The sequence below is a fragment of the Vombatus ursinus genome, unplaced genomic scaffold (genome assembly GCF_900497805.2).
Source record: "Vombatus ursinus unplaced genomic scaffold, bare-nosed wombat genome assembly UNPS02011916.1, whole genome shotgun sequence".
NCBI classification, from domain to species: Eukaryota; Metazoa; Chordata; class Mammalia; order Diprotodontia; family Vombatidae; genus Vombatus; species Vombatus ursinus.
This window is the reverse complement of record NW_020951694.1, coordinates 718,613-739,272: the sequence shown is the minus strand read 5'-3', so window position 1 is coordinate 739,272 and position 20,660 is coordinate 718,613. Positions and strand designations below refer to the sequence as shown.

Here is a 20,660-nt window from a genome sequence, read left to right as displayed (position 1 = left end):
GGGAAGACCTCGGTTTACATCCCACCTCAGACACCTATGGGCTCTGTGATCCTGTATGAGTCACCTAATCTTTCAGTACCCTCAGGCAACTCTATAACACTATAAATTACAGAGAAGGTGCTCATCTGCATTGATAGAGGAATCTCTTCCTTTTAAAAAAAAAATCAATTTTATTTTATTTTCAGCTCCAAGTTGAGAAAGCAAGAAAAGCAAAACCATTACATATGTGTAAAGTCAAGCAAAATAATTGCCTGCATTAGTCTTCTCATATCCAGGGGTGTGTGTGTGTGTGTGTGTGTATGTGTGTATGTGTGTGCACACACACATACACACACACACTTAGAGAAGTCATGGACTCAGAGTTCAGATTGAGGCATATATATGTATATATATACACATGTAAATATCATATATATATATATATATACACACACACATAAGGGGAGAGGCTTGACATAAGAAATAAATATTCTACAACTTAGAAAGGGGCCTAAAGTTTGTGTGTGCATGTATATGTGTATATATGTATATACTATACACTAATATACAGATGTAATATAGATGTGTTGTATATGTATACATATAATGTATGTGTATACATACATTTATGTGTATATCTCCATAAATATATATACATACATACACATATATCTGTGTGTGTGTGTATGTATACCTCAATCTGAACTCTGAGCCCATGACCTCTCTGTATTGAGTTATGTTTCATCATGAGTCCTCTGGAATTGTGATTGGTCATTGTTTTGATAAGAGTTCCTAAGTCTTTCAAAGTTGTTTGTCTTTACAGTATTGTTGTCATAGTATAAATTGTTCCTCTGGTTCTGCTTTGTATCACTTTGTATCAGCTCATACAAATCTTCTCAGTTTCTCTGAAATCAGCCCATTCATCATTTCTTATGGTACAACAGTGTTTCATGACATGTGTTTCCCTAACTTGTTCATCTGTTTGCCAATTGATGGGCACCCTTTCAGATTGCAATTCTTTGCCCTGAAAAGAGCTGCTATAAATATTTTTGTACATATGGATCCTTTTCAGATAGAGGAAGTATCTTACCAGGAGCTCCCCACACTGCTGAAATCCCAATTATGACTTAAAACAGAACAAAAACCCTTCTTGAGACCTGAATAAAATTGCCTTGCCTACAGAGATGTTCTCATGGAGACTTGGTAGGCAACATATGTTACCCACCTAGAGTTCCCCATATTTCCAGGTCTTTTGATTTTGAAGGAAAACTTCTGCTAAGAAAGCATATAGTGGCTTGAAGGAAGGAGTACAGCCTCAGCACTCCATTCTGGGTGAGACCCAAAAGGGGGAAGCAGAGTAATGGTAGGTTGGCATTTCAGGGTGGGCATTGTGGCCAGCAGATATGGCGATAGGTTGTATCCAGGAGCAGAGGTATGAAATGCTGCCCAAGGACAGCATATGACCCACAACTCTCCCAAGTGGTGGGAACCAGATTAAAATGTAATTGGGAAATACTTAACATCAATAAAAATATAAAAAATATATTATTATGTGGTCTTCTAAGTCAATATAGGGATAATAAATAATAAATAAATAAATAATGAGTAAGCCCACAAGGCTCTTACTACGGAATTATTATTATTATTATGGTTTAGTGGCCCATTTCTATTTGAGTTTGATGCCACTGCCCTAGAGCACCACCTGGAGCACTACTTCTGCTCTCTTTTCCAACCCAAAAGGAAAAATTAAATCTTAGCTGCAATTTGTATGCCAGCCCATGTCTTCTGTAACATGGGTTGGATAGAGCAAAGTCAGATATTCTCTGCCTTTTTCCAGTGCACTGAATGGAAACTTGGGGGAGAGGTTCTTCCTGCCATATATATAGGATCTTGCCACTGTGCGATGATAAAAAGTCCTTTAATTGGCTCCTGAGCTTCAACAGGAGAAGTGATGACTTAGGGGCTTGCAAAGGGAGATGATTAAGTTCCTCAATTGACTGCTAAACCAGAACTCAATGGATATTTAAAACAAGAAACCCCACCCCACCCCATCCACCCACCCACTCCCACACACCTTACTCTTCCTTTTGACTTCAAAGCATGAAGATGGCTTTGAACTGCCTCATGAGGGCAAGTTGGGGCATGAGTAGCATATCTATCTCATTCTCCACACTGGCTTCTATTCAGTTGGAGCACAACTGTCTTACCTAGTGTAAGCTTAGAGCTCCCTGCGTGGAAAAGTGGGCCTACAAGTAGCAAGGGCTGTCTGTGTGTGGCTAGAAGGGAGTCAGACTAGATATCTCTAACTTCTCCCCCTACTCTTCTCTAAAGGAAACTTTAATTCTTGCCAGGAAGGGAAGCAGGAAGTCGGAGGCCAGAGGCTACTCTGCTCTCCTCAGAGAAGGTATATCAGATTAGAACTGCATCTGTCTCCTCCCTTAAATATTGTGAGTCTAGGGGTTGATTGAGTTCAGTCTAACTTCTAATCATTTCATCATTTTTGGGAGGGAGAAGGGCTCCAAGCTCCATAGCCAAGGCTTGACCCCTTTCTTACCCAATACCAGTTCCACAATGTAGATACATACTGAATAGTCAAGAAACACATTTATCCAAATCATAGCAAAACAGAAATCAGAGAAGATATATGTAGAAGAATAAAAACCAAGCAATATAGAGCGAAGGAACTCTTCCATTGGGATCAAGATAACTCAGCTCCACCAAGAGAGAGCGTCCTGGATCTCACCCAAGGGGAGACTTCCCCAAATCTCCAGTATAACAAGCTGAGGACAGAGACTTGATGGAGACTTCTGGCTCCTCTCATGTCTTTCAAGGGTCTTTTCCTTCAGCAACCTGAAGTGGAGTTGTCCTCTTTGAATTTCTCTCTGGAAGCCAGGAGTGGGGGGACTCCTTGAGAAATGAAGCTCTCTCACCTTTCACCAACTCTACCCTACCTCTCACAACAGGGTAGGGCATTCATCTACACCAATAAGGAGAGAGTCCCATACCCAATGGCCTCTGGGATAGGAGTTACATTGGGAAAACCTAAGCTCAAATTTGGGCTGCCTCTTTTGTATTTCCTTATTTGACTAAGTATACTCGATGGGGTACAACCCAAGCCGAGACTTTTGCCCCTTACCCCAAAAAGAATTTGGGTCTCATTTGTCTTTGGTTCCTAGGGCTTGGGCTCTCCTTGAACTCTCCCACTTGGTCAAGGAAGTCTGTAGTGTTCACCTGAGGCTATAATCCTATCAACTGGCCTTTCACTATCACCTAATCTATGCCCAATCTCCCAATCTCCCAATTCTCTGTTACCCTTAGTGTAGCTCAGCCCTCCATTGACTATTACCTCCCTAAGGCCCCCTGCTACTTCCCACCCTTGATCCTATCTAAACCCATTCTCAACCTCCCAATCACTCCCATCAAGATCCTTCTTAGATCCCTCCTCCAATCACCCCAAACCACTTGGCCACTCCTATATCTCTCCCACAGTCTTTCTGTATATAAGGTCCATCTTGTCTCCATTAAGATGCTGAGATTCTCAAAGTCTATCCAATGCACAGATTCCTTGAGAGTCTAGCCAATGGCTGAGACTTGCTAATACCTGCTTGTCAATATAAGTATCACAAATGTTTAGATTCCCTAAGAGTCTGGCCAATATGGCAGATCTTTAATTAACCTTGTCTTTGGCTGAAAGAAGGCTTGGGTCGAATTCATTCTGGCAGGACCCTGGCGTGTCGTGATTTTGGGGTCCCAGCACTCCTAAACCTCTAAACCTCAACATACTGAGATGGAAATGTTCAGTTGATCTTGTGAATTTTGAAAGGTCTGGGAGCAACGGCTTTTTAGGGTCCTTGGAATAGTAGTAGCAGAAAGTTAACAAAGAGACAAGACCAGAAGGAGAGTTCATCCAGCTGGGAACAGACAGACACACTGAGGACAGACGGATGTGAAGGGATAGGATAGTCATCTGAAGGAGCAAACAGCTTCAATAAACATGACCCCTTGAACTGAAGAATATCAGTTATGGATAGACTCAAGAAAGCAATTCATGGACACAATTGAAAGGGGGCGGTGTTGATGGGGCAGACAGAGAGATGATAGGTGGGAATCAGTATGATATCCAACCTACAGGTCTTGCTGGAAAATGTGTTAAATCCCCATTAAGATCAGAGGGATAAGGGAAGTAAGGCTGAGAACTATGAACTTGCTGTGCTAGTAAAAGAGCCTCAGGTTTACCTTATTACTATTCCTTATTTGACAATAGGATAGAAAAGCGGGTGGGCCTTCATTACAGAAACTTGAGGTGATGCAAGAGAAATTTAAACAACAACCTCATAAATTACTGGAAAATGGTTGATGAAGGCATCGTCCAATGGGGCCTAGTTGAAACTCTTCTGAGTTCCATTGGCTAGGGGACCTCATGATATATGTAGAACTTTTGCAAAGCCAGTTAAATAAGAAACTCCAGATAGAAATAATGTTTTGTCCCATTTGCAGGTGGCTAAAAGATGGAGTTGTGCACATATAGCTTTATAAAAATGAGTTCCTGTGGCAGTCAGTTCACTATAATGGTAGGGGTAGACTTAGTAAATCAATCAAATAATCCCCCACTCCATTAAAAGTGTCAAGAAGCTAAGCTCTGATACATTTATTTGGGAGAAGACATATTAATTGCTCACTAGATGTGAACATGACCTGGAGACCTGCTGACAGGAAGTGTGTTTAGATTGGCTGAGAGATTTAGTCATCCAAATTTAGCAAACTGTGAACCAGGAAAGTGAATATTACAGCTAATCCCTTGAGAAGGAATCCTTGGGCAAAGCCCTGGCTTCAGACTTGCTCTCCTGTTTCCTCCTTTCCCCATGTCTGTCTATCTGTTTGTCTATCTGTCTATCTGTTTGTCTATCTCTCTCTTTCTCTCTCCCTTCCCCCACCTCCCCCATTGACTAGAGGAGGACCTTATGAACTTTGGAGGACCAGAGGATTTTGGATTTCCCTTCTTCCCAATGGCATCCTAGCAATATCCCCAGAATAGCTGAAGGCAACGCCTATATCAGGAACCAAGGACAGACTGAATTCAAGACTCTTTACAGAGTTCAGGAGAAAAGCTATATAAGCATGCCTTGGAGATATTGCGGGTTTGGTTCCAGACCACCACAATAAAGCAAATATACCAATAAAGCAATAAAGCAAAAAAAAAAAAAGTAAGGCAATAAAGCAAGTCACATGAATTTTTTGGTTTCCCAGTGCATATAAAAGTTACTTTGCAATATACTATATTCTGTTAAGCATGCTAAAAAAATGTAGACACCTTAATTAAAAAATATTTTATCAATTAAAAAAATGCTAACCATTATCTGAGCCTTTATCTTTTTGCTGGTAAAGGGTCTTGCCTTGATGTTGATGTCTGCTGAGTGATCATGTGTTGGTTTCTGAAGGTTGGGGTAGCTTTTCCATAAAACAAGACAACAATGAAGTTTTCTGAATCAATGAACTCTTCCTTTTCCTTGAACACTTAAAAGCCATTACAGAGTTATTAACTGGCCTAATTCCAATATTGTTGAGTGTCAGGGAATAGGGAGTCTATAACAACCAATAACCATGATAAGAAGAACATCTGTCAGGGTTCTTGAGAAAACCCTCCTAACTCCTAGGGTTTAACCCTAGAGCCCTAGGTGAAACTGGTCTATATATTTCGACATTCTCTCAGGGGACCATTATATTGCTGGTTGTCTCTTGTGCTGTCCGTGTTTATTATTCTGTTACCTCCAATACTGCCAGACACAGGCTTATTGCCTCCCCAAAGTTAGAACTGTCCAGTAATATAGCCCTAAAGTCACCATGGCAAATGCAGAGGCAGAAAAGCTGCACCCAACTGTGTTTATTGTTATTCAGTCATGTCCAACCCTTTGTGACCCCCTATGGGGTTTTCTTGGCAAACATTCTGGAGTAGTTTGCCATTTCCTTCTCCAGTGGATTAAGGCAGAGGTTAAGTGACTTGCCCAGGGTCACACAGCTAGTGAGTGTCTCAGGCCGCATTTGAACTCAGGTCTTCCTGACTCCAGGCCCAGTGTTCTATCCAGTGATCTATCTAACTGTCTCAATTATATCTTTGCAAAATATCCTTTCCATATACGACTATGGAGATTGCCTTTTTTTAACTGCTAGATGTTCTACAAATATCTTATTCCATTCCAGGCTTGAACCTCAACCTTTGGACTGGCCCATATCAGGTCTGGCTCAGAATGTCTAGCATTCCTCACCAGGATTAGATTAGAATGGCCTTGTGACTTACCAAAGAGAATGGAAATGTGGACGGAGAGGAGTTTACATTCTCATAGGGAAGACAACCTGTACATTTAAAAGGATAACAACAAGTTGCTGCTCCATGAGCTTCCTATTCCAAGAAGAGGCTCCAGCTTTGTGCTTAAATGATGAGAATAATCCAGGGTTAGGGTTTATCAATGTGAATGGTGACAGGTCAAGTGAGAAAAGGACTCAAGAACAGAGGATGTTGTTGTTTAATTGTTTTTAGTCTTGTTCAACTCTTCACGATTCCATTTGGGGTTTTCTTGGCAAAGATACTGGAGTGGTTTGCCATTTCCTTCTCTGAAGAACAGAGTATAGTGTAGAGTAATTGGGATATATGCCTAGTAGTGGGAACTCTTGGCCCATCACTTTCATTTCTGAAATTTTCCCTCTCCTTTTCCCTTACCTAAAAGAGTCATCCCTTATTATAAAGAATAAAAAATAAAATAAGATGAAAAGGCATTTCAGAAAAACTAAAACAACAACTCATGGGAAGTACATTTCTTTAGCTCTTCTCCCAGGCCAAGTTGGGTAATTATTATACATCTTTCTTTTTGTTGTTGTTCTTTCTATGTATATTTTGCAGGCACTTCCTATATCCTTTTCTAGTTCTGCTTACTTCACTTTGTATCATTTCAAATAAGTCTTCCCATACTTCTCTTTACTTTTCATATTCATCATTTCTTATGGTACAGCAATATCCCATTACATTTATGCATAGCATTCCCCCTGGGGTACTCTCTCAACTGTCACTCACTGACCCTGGAGTAGAAGTGTCAAACTCACACAAAAAGACTAGATTAAAATGTAATTAGGAAATGTTTTAATAAAGTAAATAAAAATATGACAAAACTTGGTGATATTAATTTATTATTTTTTAAGTCAATATGTAGCAGGAAGAATCTGTTTCTCTTTGAGTCTGACACCATTGACCTAAAAGGTGGTTATGACTATCAGGTTCTAGAAGGTACACTATGAGTACTTATTCCTAATACAATGTAGCTCACAAGTGCCCACTGCTATGTATCCCATTAACATTCAGCTAATAGACACAATCAACTTTCAGCAAAGGCATTTGCTAGGATGGCAGAGTGAAAACAATAGCTATAAAACATTTCCCCCACAAACTCACAAATATACACATGTTCACAGTGACTGTTTCTCTTTTTCATCTAGCATTTATATCCCCACCAGTTTGTATAGCGCCTGGCACATAATAGCTACTTAATAAATGTTTATCGACTGACTGAACTCACAACTCCTGGCACTGCAGGATCTTGCAATTCTTTTTCTTTCTGTAGAGGTCTCATGAAGCCCCTTCTCTTTGGATGGGTTGCTTAGCTAGATTTCTAGGAACCCTGTCTGCAATTCAGCTGCAATGGTTACCTCTCTCAAGTCAATAGAAAACTCTCTTCTTTGTTGTCAGGGCTCCCAGGAGTTCTATGAACTCGAGTGACTCTCTGTACCCACATCTAGAATGATGCATGATGTTAAAGGAATAACCTCTTCTTGAAAATGGAAATTAGAAGTCAAATATCCTTTTTATTTCAAAGTAAAGTATTAACATTTTCATAATTTTCATTTAAATCTTATTAGAGCTAATAGTGTATTTATATTCCAATATACTGTTTAATATAGTGCTGAACACATGATAAACACATGGTCAATGGATGAGTTATTTCTTTATTCTTTAATAAGTTGAATAAACTATGGTATAGTTTCCCTGTTTGTCTTGGTTCATTTTTACTGTTTGCTTTGTCTGAGATCATGATTTTGATTCCTGGTTTTGTTTTGTTTTTTTAATTAGAGTGAAGCATAATAACTTTGTTCCAGCCACTTAAAAAATAAAGTTCCATAAACCAATAGAGAAAAAAAAGTAGGGAGTGGGGGAAAATATTTCAAAATACAGTCAGAAAGGGAGGTTGAAACCACAGAGTAGAGGGTCTCAAACGAAGGACTGAGGAGTTTGTATTTTATTCTAGAGGAAAATTCTGGAAGGTGTTTGAGCAGGGTGGTGACATGGACAAACCTGTGCCTTAGAGGTTTATTTTTTCAGCTGTGTTAAAGATAGACCAGTGTGAGGAGAGACTAGAAACCGGAAAGCTAATTAAGAAACTATTACAATATTCCATGAGAGAATTGGGAAGGACATGAACTTGGGTGGTGACTGAAAATGGAATGGAGACAAATTTAGAGATGTGGTGGGGGCAAAATGGACAGAGTTGGCAGCTGACTGGATGTCGGGAATGAGGGTTAAGAGAAGTCTTAACCCTGAGGTTTCTATAGGGTGACTGGGAGGCTGGTAGTGCCATTAGTAGAAATAGGGAAGTATGGAGGGACAGATTTAGGTAAACTCGTTTCCATTCACTAGGAAGTGTCCAGAAGTCTTTTTTTTTTTTTTTTTTTTTTTTTGTGAGGGGGCATGGTAGTGGAGGGGGAAGGGAGGGAACTATGAATGTTTCCTGAAAGGAAACAAGAGGTAGCAGGTCCCTCCCAAAGAATCAGGACAAAGACAGTTTTGATTCCTAAAGTTCACTTTCTGAGGGGAAGAGAGAAAGGCAGAGCTGTGGATTTGGGGGATAGAACCTCCAAATCCTATCTATGGCCCAGGATGCCTGGACCTATCACTTCTGTTCTAAGAACCAGGAAATCAGCAAAGGTAATAAAAACAATTGAGAAGGGCGGTGGTGACTGCACTCACAGGGCCACATCCCCCATCCCCAAGTACCCTGCCTTTTCCCTTTTTTTGACTCTTTCCTGTCTTCTCAGGAGTGAGAACCTTTCCCTCTGCTGCAGGGCAAGGGTCCTTTCATTAATTCTCTGTCTTTGAGTCTGTGATTCGTCATAGGTTGGAGAGAAAGATGGGCAATGAACCCAGATGTTGGACCCACAGATCCTCTTTCCTCAGGATCCTTAACAATTGAGTTCTAGATAATATTGGCTTACCTTCCCTCACAGCTCTTGTTCCCCTCCCCACCCAGACCCCTACTCTGCTTTAATCCCTCTTTAATTCCTTTTTCATCCCTCACCACTTTTGTTCTGCCATTGACTCCCCCATTTGGATTCTGAGCTCCTCAATGGCAAGGACAACGTATTCTTGGGATCTCCCCACCAGTGTTCAGCACAGGACTGTCCAAACTGAAAGATGTTCAAAATGAGGTTGAGGAGAGAAAGGTATAATGATCAGGACTTCATATCAGTTCTGATGGGAAAAGGGAAAGGATGTGTGCAGTACTTTTTGAGAATTCAAGAGACAGGGGAGGGTGGTCAACAAGGGCTTTATTTCATACTAATTTCCACCACCCTAGAGTCAGTCAATAAACAGTTATAAAGCATCTACTATGTGTTAAGTGCTGGGGATTCATAGAAAGGAAAAGGACAGTTCCTGCTTTCAAGGAAGTTCCTCCTCACAATCTAATAAGGATGATTACATGCAAACTATGTACAAACAAGATAGATACAGAATAAACTGGAAATAATCATTCCAGCCAAGTTTCCCTATTTGCCATCTGGTCCACACATCCTGAGATTTCCTGCTAGCATGCCTTTGTTCATTCAGTTCCCTATGCCTTGGAATTACCTCACCCACTTCCTCCAATTTTTTAATTTATTCTTTCAAGTTCAACTCAAAAGCCACCTCTTCCATGAGGCCTTCCCTGATTTCCCCAAGGAGAAATGACCTTTTCTCCCTTGGAACTCGAATAGCACTTATGACCTCTTTTATGCACTTGTAATTATTTTTGTATTTTAGCTCCCTTGTATCAAGGGTTCTTAGCCTGGAGTCCATGAATGTGGGGACCCTGGGCCCCAAAGCCATGGGAATAGCAATGCTTCCATTTCACTGTCCTCAGACATCATCCTGGGAAGCAAACCCTGTGGAGATGCCTCCTGGCAGGTGCTACAGCTACTGAAGCTCCAGAAAAAAAAAAAGTTCTTGGCACCAAAGTTTTTGGTACTGTCAAATGTTTCAACTTCAGAAACAGGTATCATTTTATTAGTGGAAATGACATTAAAGAAGAGGCATTAACATATACACCTAAGAACCATGGGACTTTTCCATCTAACTGCTGAAATCTTCCATATGTGTTGTTTTCCCCATTAGAAATGTGACTTCCCTGAGCAGGGGCTGTCTTACTTTTTTACTTGTATCTTTTGTGCTTTGTGTAGAGGACTTAATAAATGCTTTATTAAAAAAAAAGCCTTATCATTTATTATTCTGAGGAATCCAGGCTCCAACAGACTGCCAAAGGGGTTCATTTCAGAAAGAAAGTTAAGGTTCTCTGCCCTGTGTATATTCCTTTTAGTCTATGTGATCCATGAGGAGGGGCAGGGACCCTTCCTTATCTGTGCCCAGCACAGCACACTACAGGTAGACTCACAGAATCTCAGAGTTAGAAGGGAATTTAGAGACCATCTAGGTCAGCCCATACCAGAAAATGAATCCCTAGCCTCTGTGGGAAGACTTCCAGAAAATCCATGACTTCCTGAGGTTGTCCATTCTACTTGGGGATAGTTTTAATTAGAAAGGTTTATTTTGACATCAATCCTCTCTGTAATTTCCAGTCATCACTCCTAGTTCTGACTTCTGGAGCCAAACAGAATATCTGTATCCCCTCTTCTAAGCGATGGCAAATAAGTTAGCTGAGTTTGAGTGGAAGAACTCTCTTCTCCAAGTTGATCATCTCCAGTTCCTTCTTACATAGCATGAACTTATGGTCCTTCACCATCCTGGTTGCCCTCCTCTGGATATTCTCTATATGACCAACCCCCTTTCTAATGTGGTGCCCAAAACTGAACACAGTATTCCAGATGTTATCTGACCAAATGGAGTTCAACAGGGTTACCATCTCCCTACTCCTGGACACTGTGCCTCTCCCAAGAATGCATTAACTTCCTTAAGTGTTATCAAACTGTTCTCATATTAGGCCTGCAATTGACACAGCAGGCTCTTAATACATCAAACCGATTATTTGAATTGACCTATGCAATATACTTCGCTTTCCCTTTCAACACACATAAACATATATCCTGAAGTGACAACGTTGAGAAGGGATGCCTGGGTACTGGAGAAGAATAAGAATTTAAGAGGTGGGAAATAAGGGAAAGAAGACCCACAAATCAGGATGTTTAATAATATTCCAGGAAAGAGGTACTGCTACCCCTTGACAGAGGTAGCTTTTTGGTTTCCTCCTCTCCACCTCAACTCATACAGGAAGTTACCTCACATGGGACAGGATGCAGGTGGCTCCGGAGCTTTATGATATCACAAGCAATGAGCCGGAAGGGGCTACTGTTGTTAGTCCGGAGAGCGTAAGCTAAAATTCACCTAAGCACAGGCTCCCCACCCCAGATCTGATCAAGAAACCAACAAACACCAAATGACATCGATGTTTCTTTATTCCAAGGCTCAAACAATATGCCAGCTTAGATCTCCATTCATTGATGCATCTTCCATTCACTTTCCCTACTCCTTCATTCTCCCTCTAAATATCACTTCTGGTCTCTTGTCTCTCTCCTCTTTCTATTTTCACTTGGGTATAGAGGAAGAAGGGCCAGTGAACTTAAGCCCTAAACCCCACCACATTCAGTTGCCCAATTACAGTGGGTGTATCTCTCCCACACCACCACAAATAACCTATAGGGGAATATCAGTCTATCCATGGCACAGCTTTGCTGTAAGATGTGTAACTGTAATAGGCCTTCTCTACCTTGAAAGGAATTGATTTTATTCCAAACCCTTTTTTTCAACTAGCAGATCAAAGTACAGGTCTCATTTGGCCCCAGCTTCTGAAACCAACATCAGTTGTAAATGTCTTCTCTAATTCTGGGCCCAGATACACAGAAGTCTACTTTTCTGTCCAACAGTCACAGGCTGTCCTTGACAGACTGTCCTTTTGGAAGCCCTTAACCTCAACTCAGCAATTACAATCAGTCCCTTAAATGGTCAATCATAAGAAAAATCTTAAATTCCAAGAAGCCCAGAGTATCTCTCTCCTCTCCCCGCATCTTTTATTTATAGCCTCAGGTTCTGATGCCTTTTGTGGTTCATGACCAAAAGGAAAAAAAAAAATGACATTCCAGAACAGTTTCTAAGTTTAAAAGAAAAGCCCAACAACAACAAGAATGTTACACAGCACCCAAGACTTCTTGAGCAAAAGGAGAGTTTTCTAGTTACAGTAGGAGACCAATGAGGCAACATCCAGAATCAAGGCAAAATAAATGGTCATTCACTTCTCTGACAGAGAAAACACTAAGGCAAAGAGGTCATAGACCCAAACAGACTCTTAGGTGTTACCTCAAACACCCTTGAGTCCTTGTCATTCCAGAAGACAATAGAGAGAACTGGAAAATGTCACAGTTGGAGTTCCAGCAGCCCCGCAGATAAGCGGGCTGAACTCTAGGTAGCAAGGAATTCTAGATTCCTTTCTAGAGCCAACGTGAAGGTTTCCAGTTTTTGTACAACCAGAGCTAATTTTTAAAAAGTCAGGTTAGGTTCCAGACCCAACTCTACAGTGATAAGAAAAAACTTATAATTTTTTTATTCAAAATCACCATGAAGGATCCAGCCCCCCTCTTCTAGGTGATTAAGTATGGGTCAATGAGATTTCTGGAGGTTACCAGCCCCCATTTTGGAGTAATACAGGGCCCCAAAACTTCTTAAAGAGCCACAGTGAAGGGTTTATTTTCTCTACGTCTAGATTACCCAAAGGGTCAGACTGTTCTACAAGAACAGAGTGAAGCCTTCATCCAAGACCCATTACTTTCCAGAATGACTTGGTTTGGCTTCATTACCCCCACAGGGTTCCTAAACTACTCTAGAATAGAGGTTTCTACCTCTTGTAAAATAGTTTTTTTTTTTAAGTTTCTTTAAGTATAATGACTGCAATAAGAATTTATATGAAATATTCAAGCTTTGGTACAGAGGGGGTCCCCAGGCTTGACTCTGCCAGCAGAGCTGTGACCTCACCTTACTGTGGATCACTACTAGCCCCATAATTCCCTAATGGGGATAGGGGAGAAATGAGGAAATGGGGAATTCCCTGATGGAAAAGCCTCAACCTCACCCAGTAACTCCAATAAATTATATTTACAGAAGAACTGAAATTAGGTGCTAGGTGTTGAGTTCTGCTCCCTGTCAGACAACTTAACAATTCTTAGGAAACTAGGCAAAAAATCAGAAAGGGAAGAGATTTTGACCAGCAAAATGGAAACAGATCTAGTTGATCTACTACCCCTGCTCTCCCCAGGGTGAAAAGCTAGACTAATATCAGCTCTGGAACCAGAAAAGGGTAAGAGTAAGCTGGGCTGTGGCCTGACCCTCAACAAGGGGCCCTCAGAACATGGTAATGGACTTTGGTGTTGGTGGCAGCACCGTGTTTCTGTCGAAGATGCAGGCGCAGCTGACTCTTGTGGCGGAAATGCAGGTTACAGGCCTCACACTGATTGATGGGTGAGAACATAGAGTCAGAATGGGAACATGCCACAATCTCATGCAAATGTTGTCACAGCTTGTAGTCAAACCTGCCATTTTCCCTTTTAAACTCTACAATAAATGAATTTTACTTGGAGTGCTGATCCCAGACCATCAGTTCCACTCCCTAATTAATTCCTGAATGACAAGGTGTTTTCTTAAACATTTGTTTTAAGGCAATTGCGGTTAAGTGACTTGCCCAGGGTCACACAGCTAGTAAGTGTCAAGTGTTTGGTCTGAGGTCGGATTTGAACTCAGGTCCTCCTGACTTAAGGGCCGGTGCTCTATCCACTTCGCCACCTAGCTGCCCCCACAAGTTATTTTCTATTCAGCCTCCCTACACCCCCCTCAAGTGGACCAAAAGAGTGGGTGGTCTAGCTCCACATCTTGATTCCCACATCCCACCTAACAACCATTATCTATTGCTCCCACACCTCACTTCCAAAAGTCTCCAACCTACAAGTCCCCTACTCTGCTCCCAACTCATCCATCACCCCCATAAATTCATCTAGCACTAGAGAGCAGATTTCCTCCGAGAGAGTTTGGCTGTACCCCAACCCCTAATACCCACGTGATACGGTTTCTCCCCAGTATGGATGCGCACGTGGCTCTTCAGCGTCTGCAGATGGCGAAAGCGAGTTCCACAGGTAGAGCAAGGATAGGGCTTCTCCCCAGTGTGAATCAGCACGTGTGCACGGAGGTGTGCCACCTGCGGGCGCAAGAGTGGATAGCACTGGGGCTCTGTCATAATTCCAACTCACTTCCCACCTTCCACCCTCTCCCAACCTCTTCTTCATTCGGACCCTCCACATATTGAACCAAGCGTTCGTCGATTTGGGGCCTTTGAGTGAGCCTACTCAGAGCGAGCCCGCTAAGTGCAGTCTGCCCATCCCAGGATTGAAACCCTGGATCATTTTAGCATTCTTACTTTAGATCTCTCCCAACCTTCCTCTCCGCCACCCCGGTACCTGCACGAAGCGAGAGCCACAAGTCTCGCATTTGTAAGGCTTCTCTCCGGAATGGATGCGGCTATGTGTTTTGAGATTGGCAGGTCGGTTAAAACGCGCCCCGCAGATAGCGCAGTGGTAAGGCTTCTCGCCTGAGAAGAGGAGGAAAGAGGAAATCGGGGCTCCATGTTAAACTTCAGCGGGATGGGCCGTGGCTCTCCCTCCCACTCCCTAGATCTCTCTTCCCTCCTTTTGCTCTGTGTACCTGTGTGCACTGTGCGGTGACTGGCTAGGTTGCCTTTGTAGCGGAAAGCACATCGGCAGAGCTGGCACTTGTAGGGTTTGTCTTCGTTTCCCGGACTGAGGGGGGCCAGTGCCCGCGACCCCACCTCTGCCGGGCAGCCAGTCCCTCCGTCACAGTCCTGGCAGCTGAAAAAATTATTTCCTGGGAAGGGAATGGTAAGAGTAACGGTTTTTAGGATACTCTGTCTTTTCTTACTCCTTCCCCGGTTGGAAGGAAGTTGGTGGTTGATTTCTGTTCCTGAGCCTCGCCCTCTCGGTCCCTGGCTCAGTCCCTGGCTGATCTCACTCCTCTCTGTGACAGCCGGTAGAAAACGCCTAACCTTCGTCCTGTGATTGTCTCGAAGCATAGAAACTTGATGTTCTGAATTCTGTTGGGGTCCCAGAGCAAGGAGGAGGGCTCTCACCTGGTCGGGGACAGGACACTTCAGAAGACGATCCGAGGTTTCTTTGACTGGGGTGCGTGAGCAGCAAGGGGGGATCAAGCGCCGGGGAGAGCCTGGTGGGGAGGGGCGAGCAAAAGTTCTGAGGAAAAAAAAACTGCACCTCTCATTCCTTTAGGAGAAGCTGTGCTTGATCTAGGGCTGGTCTAGACTAGAAGTATGCTTGCAGCTCCCTTCTAGTATTTGGGGGTGTGCTCCCCTGGGTTAGTGATTGGATTTCTTCATCCTACCTTCGTACTAAAGCCATACCCCAAAATGTTCAGTAGACACCTCCTCCCCAAGCCTCGTAGGACCATGCCCCTCCGAATACCACTTGGTCCCACCTCTCCCTGACTGAGGCCACTCCCCTTAGATGTCACCTTCCACACCTCCCCCAACCTTCAGAGTTCCCAAGGCCCCCCCCGAACCTGCTCCCAGTTCCCAAACAGGAACCCTCCTCCCCGCTGCTACTAGAAGCCTCCTCGCCATTGACGGGCTTTGCTGAGGCAGCTGGTTCGGCAGCAGCGTCAGCCTTCCCAGCTGGGGTCCCTGCTTGGGCCATCCTGGAGTTGAGAATGATGAACTTGTATTTCTTCCAGTTGCAAGCTCCAGGGTCAAGACTAGGTGGGCTGTCTGGACTGGGAGGGCCATGGAAACAGCTGCGAGACTCTGTTGGGGGGTCCGGGTGCCCCTCAAATCGGCGAGGGCTACCCTCTGGAGGGGCTGCTGGCATAAGAGGTGCCTGTGATTCTGCATCAAGTGGTTGCAGGGAGATGCCTATGGGCTCATAGCTGTAAAATGATTAGGATTATACGACTTAGGAGGTGGCCGTAAAGATCCTCTGGTTCAATTCCTTCAATTTACAGATAAGATTAAGTGATATTTCTAAGACAGAGTTAAGTGATATTTCTAAAACAAGGTCTATGTTACTGCCCTGCTGAATGATCTCCAGTGGCTTCTCTATCATCCCGAAGGTCACATACAAGCTCTTCTGTTTGGCATTTAAAGTCTTTCACAATCCGGCTCCAACCTACCTTTACAGCGTTATTATACATCACTTCCCCTTCCCATTCTCTACTCTCCAGCTAAACCAGCCTTGTTCATGCACAACATTCCCTCTCTTGTCTTTGTGCTGTACATCATGCCCGGAGTACAGGCAGTACACAGCTCTTAGTACACTTCCTCCTTTCCTTACCTCTGAGAATCTCTAGTTTCCTTCAAGTTCAGATCAAGTACCTCTTTCAACAGGATGCTTTTCCTGATACTACCTACCCCCAATTACTCTAAATTTTCTGTATGTACATATTTTCTCCTGGCACTTAGAAATGCATAATAAATACTTGTTGGTTGATTGCCCTAAGTTACTCTAAGAAGTGGGAGAGACAGACTAACCAATTTTGACCAAACTTTAAATCCAACCCTCCCAGTCAGTCCACTTGAATGGACAGCTTACTTTTTGATTAAGAAGAAACTAATTTGGGGGCAGCTAGGTGGCACAGTGGACAGAGCACCGGCCCTGAATTCAGGAGGACCCTAGTTCAAATCTGGCCTCAGACACTTAACACTTAACTAGCTGTGTGACCCTGGGCAAGTCACTTAACCCCATTGCCTAGCCAGAAAAAAAGAAAAAAGAAAGAAACTAATTTAGATTCTTTCATGGCAAACAAGAACTACTAGACTCCTGCTATCAGGCCAATGGGGATTTTTACAGAAAAGAAAACTGTGGCTTGGAGAGGTACACTGATTTGTTTCCAAGGGGTTGGAACCTCCAGCTTTTTCCAGACCTCTACACTTCTTAAATATTCCCCAGGCTGAGATTGCTCCCTGTTCCTCAACTCCTCTGATGACCTCCGTTGCAAGAGTCCAGTCTTACTGGACTGCCATCTCTCCTGTTCCCTCCGAGCCCCGCCTCACCTTGCCTGGATGAATCGGTGACAAGCCTCTACCACGTGGTCCATCTGCAGATAGGTGGCTGCCGCCAGGACCGCTGGGGCCGTGGCCGGTGAAAGGAGTAGGCGTGAAGTGTACATAAAATCCAAAAGAGGGGCAAAGCCACCAGCTTCAGGGCCCCCAGGTAAGGATAGTAGGTCCACTCCCACCCCTGCCCGGCCACGGAAAATCGAATAGAAGAAGCCACTGCAGGCCAAAGAAAGCGGAGGTGAATCATATTTCTCCCTTGGGCCAAAACAACCTCGAAATCGAGATTGCCCGTATTTGTCTCGAAGACAGTTCGGTTCCCAGACTGGGCCAAAACAAAAACTACCCTCTGCTACATATACCCTGAAATCCAGACATTGAACTCTGCGTTTAAGTAATATTTGCTCCTCCCAAGTAAGCCTAACTTTTCTACTGGCCCCATTCCCCAATCCAGCAAAGCTTTCTCCAGCTCCTCACACCTTGTCTAATTTGCCCTTCCCCCACTTCCCCTCTTTTAGGACTTCTCCCACTCAGGTCCCGCCCCTGATCAAAGACCACATTTCTCCCCACCTTCCCACAAAGTCGCCCCTTCGAACCTGCAGGCGATCAAGACCGCCTTGTGAGCCCGGAGGGCCCGACCTCCCACTAGCAACGTGACATCTGTGAGGATCCCACGCAGGCGTAACTCGTTCAGGTTCCAGAGTACGTCTGATGCATGGCGTGTGAATTCTCGGACGTATCCCAGACTCCCCACTTCGGTCGCGGCTGAGCTCATGGCGAAGGTGGCCTTCGAGTGAATGAAAAGTGGGAATAAAAGACCTAGGATGTCTGTTCCTTCCTCATGATTTTGAATAGCCATACTCCTAACCTGGGTACTCCTTGTTCCCCTGGGATGGCCTCCCTCCCCAACCTCTTCTCAAGATAGAGGATTCCTTAACGCTAACCTCTGCTCCCCCATTCCCTGCAGACTTCATATAGCTTAAGTGCTGAAGTCCAGGGTCCTCCTCCTCCATCTCTCGTGTATCAAAGTTCGGCTCTTCCCAAGTCCTGGTTCATCCTCCATCAGAACCCCAATTCTCTATCCCATGCAGGGGAAAAGAATTCAAAAACCCCGCTTTTGCAAGACTCTAGATTCAGCCAATTACTTATGATACTCTACACTTACGGGAGATAGCGAAGGAGTGTGGGTTAATGACATTCTAAAAGCTTAGACTTGGGATTCGCTCTAAACTAGGCATCTTGTTCCTTCCTTTTTCTCCACCTACCTTACTGTATTTCCCAGGATCCTGCTCTTTGCCCAAATCCATCCAGAAACCCAGGCCTCTCAAATTCCTAGCCTATCTTCTTTCCCCACCCCCCACCCCATCCCTGAATTCTGCTAGTCTCACTCCCTCCTAGACATTACGCTGAATTCCCGGGGATCCCTGTTTTTCTAGCCCAACTTGCCCCCACTGAAGGTTCCTGGAGTGCAGATTCCCCTCTGGCTCTCACCCCTGTCCGGCAGGGGCTTCGGTTTCTTCTCTTGCTGGGATGGGGCGGGGTATCACTCCCAGTCCTGGCTCCTTTATCCCGGCGGGGTGTTGGGGGGGGGGGAACTGGGGGGGGGGGGGGGGGGAAGTATTTGGGTTGGTATCCTTCCTGCCTGCCTAGATGGTGGAGACTGGGGGTGGGACCTTGGAAACGGGGGTAGTGGCATGTGAAAAGTGTGATCCTGCTGGGCCCAAGAGGAGTGACGTTAAAGGTTAATATGTACCGGGATTTAGGGTTAGAGAGGTCTGAGGTTCGAAGTGCCTCTTTGAAAGACGGAAAAGAACAGTTAAGATTTCGAGGAGAACTGGGGCGGGGTGGCCTTTGGGGACCTATTAGGAGCTTGCAAACAGAGGGAGGGAAGTAGGGTATAGCCAGCTAACAGTGTCCTCCTGGCAGGGAGAAGAAAATTCCGACTGGAGCCAAACATCCCATCCTGGGAGGTGGAAAAAGGGTTGTTGAGAACAGGAGAAGGTTATGTTGATGCAGTCTAAGAGTGCCTAGCAGGAAGGTTGGCCTCAACTCTAAACCCTTCGTGGCTGCCACGTAGCTACAGAAAATGTTCATGGCCGGGCCTCCCGGGGGAACCAGGGAAAGAGAGTCGGGGAGGGGAACCCTGATAGGGAGAGGGAGTGAAGGGAGGGGCGGATGTGATTTTTAGTGTATTTCCTGCCATTGTACTGGGACAGGACGGACCGTCCAGCTGCTTCCCCTAGAGGGGGTGGGGAAACCCCCCACGCCGGGTGGAAGTCTGGAGAGAAACGGAGGGAACGCTGGGCATCTCTCCGACTCGAAGTTCTTGACTTTTCCCCTCCTGCCAGGCTCCACTCTCTTCAAGGATAATGACAATAGTTTATATTTATATATCAATTTAATCGCAAAGCTCATAAAGAGCTTTATATACATTATCTTATTTGATACTAACAACAACTCTGTGAGTTAAGCTATTAGCTGTTATTAGCTATAAATAGCTATTATTCTTAATCTTATACAGGTGAGACAACTTAAGCTCAGAGAGGTTAACAGACTTGCCCATGGTCACATGTTGAGGCAGGACTTGAAGGAAGGTCTCTCTTGACTTCGAATCTAGTACTGGACCGATGCCCATCTAAACGAGGGCTCTCCCACGTCCCAACCCTCGCTCCTTCTCCGGGACCCGGGATCCTAGCTTGCTAAGATCAAGGTAGAGCTGTTTGTCTTTGGTCCAGTGAGGAGTCTCTGCCCCGTAGTGCATGATTTCATCCACAAGGTGGCAGCATTGCGCCGTCCCAGACACGTCCAGGAGGTGACTGGACCTTAAAGGGAGTCTTAGAGCCCTTGGCAAGGATTAAACCTGGAAAGCAACCTGGACCAGTCTTTTTCTCAGTCCCCAGCTGTACCCCATCCTCCTACCACTTCACCAGCAGAGATGGGGATTGGAACTTGAAGAAGGGGGGAGGGGAGAGATTGCGTCTCTTGATTATCCCCAATTTATCCCATCAATATCTTGTTTGTACATAGCATAGTATCCCCCATAAGGCTTCCTGCTTCTTGAGAATTAGGACTATTCTCTACCTCCTTTGTATCACCAGGGCTTAAGCCCCAGTCAGCACTTAGTAGAGGCTTAATAAATTTGAGAGCTTGGGTTTCTTTCTTGACTTGGCAAGCTTGGGGATACGTTGGCTGGAGGAGGAAGGTAGACCCAACAGGCTGGACGAGATGTTCGGAAAGATGTTTCTAGGTTTCGGGATATGTGTAGGATTCTCTTAGTAATTAGTCATACTAATTATCTATTATTCAGTCCCTTAG

At 44.2% G+C, this 20,660-nt stretch overlaps 1 protein-coding gene across 4 annotated transcripts; it reads right to left on the bottom strand.

Moving 5' to 3' along the window:
* Positions 1 to 11,667: 11,667 nt before the first annotated feature.
* On the bottom strand, positions 11,668 to 18,914 carry BCL6B (BCL6B, transcription repressor). 4 transcript variants are annotated; one of them, XM_027857226.1, is made up of 9 exons: positions 18,837 to 18,914; positions 17,942 to 18,132; positions 17,343 to 17,564; positions 15,857 to 16,219; positions 15,414 to 15,505; positions 14,972 to 15,151; positions 14,728 to 14,858; positions 14,331 to 14,468; positions 11,668 to 13,727 (listed from the first exon to the last, which is right to left on the bottom strand). In XM_027857226.1, exons 2-9 carry the CDS (start codon positions 18,118 to 18,120, stop codon positions 13,608 to 13,610), a joined length of 1,425 nt encoding a protein of 474 aa, XP_027713027.1. In that variant the 5' UTR covers positions 18,121 to 18,132; positions 18,837 to 18,914; the 3' UTR covers positions 11,668 to 13,607. The 4 variants fall into 4 exon arrangements, with proteins under 4 accessions (XP_027713027.1, XP_027713028.1, XP_027713026.1 ...); XM_027857227.1 differs by having other exon boundaries at positions 18,792 to 18,867; XM_027857225.1 differs by lacking the exon at positions 18,837 to 18,914 and adding an exon at positions 18,611 to 18,828.
* Between the last annotated feature and the right edge of the window lie 1,746 nt (positions 18,915 to 20,660).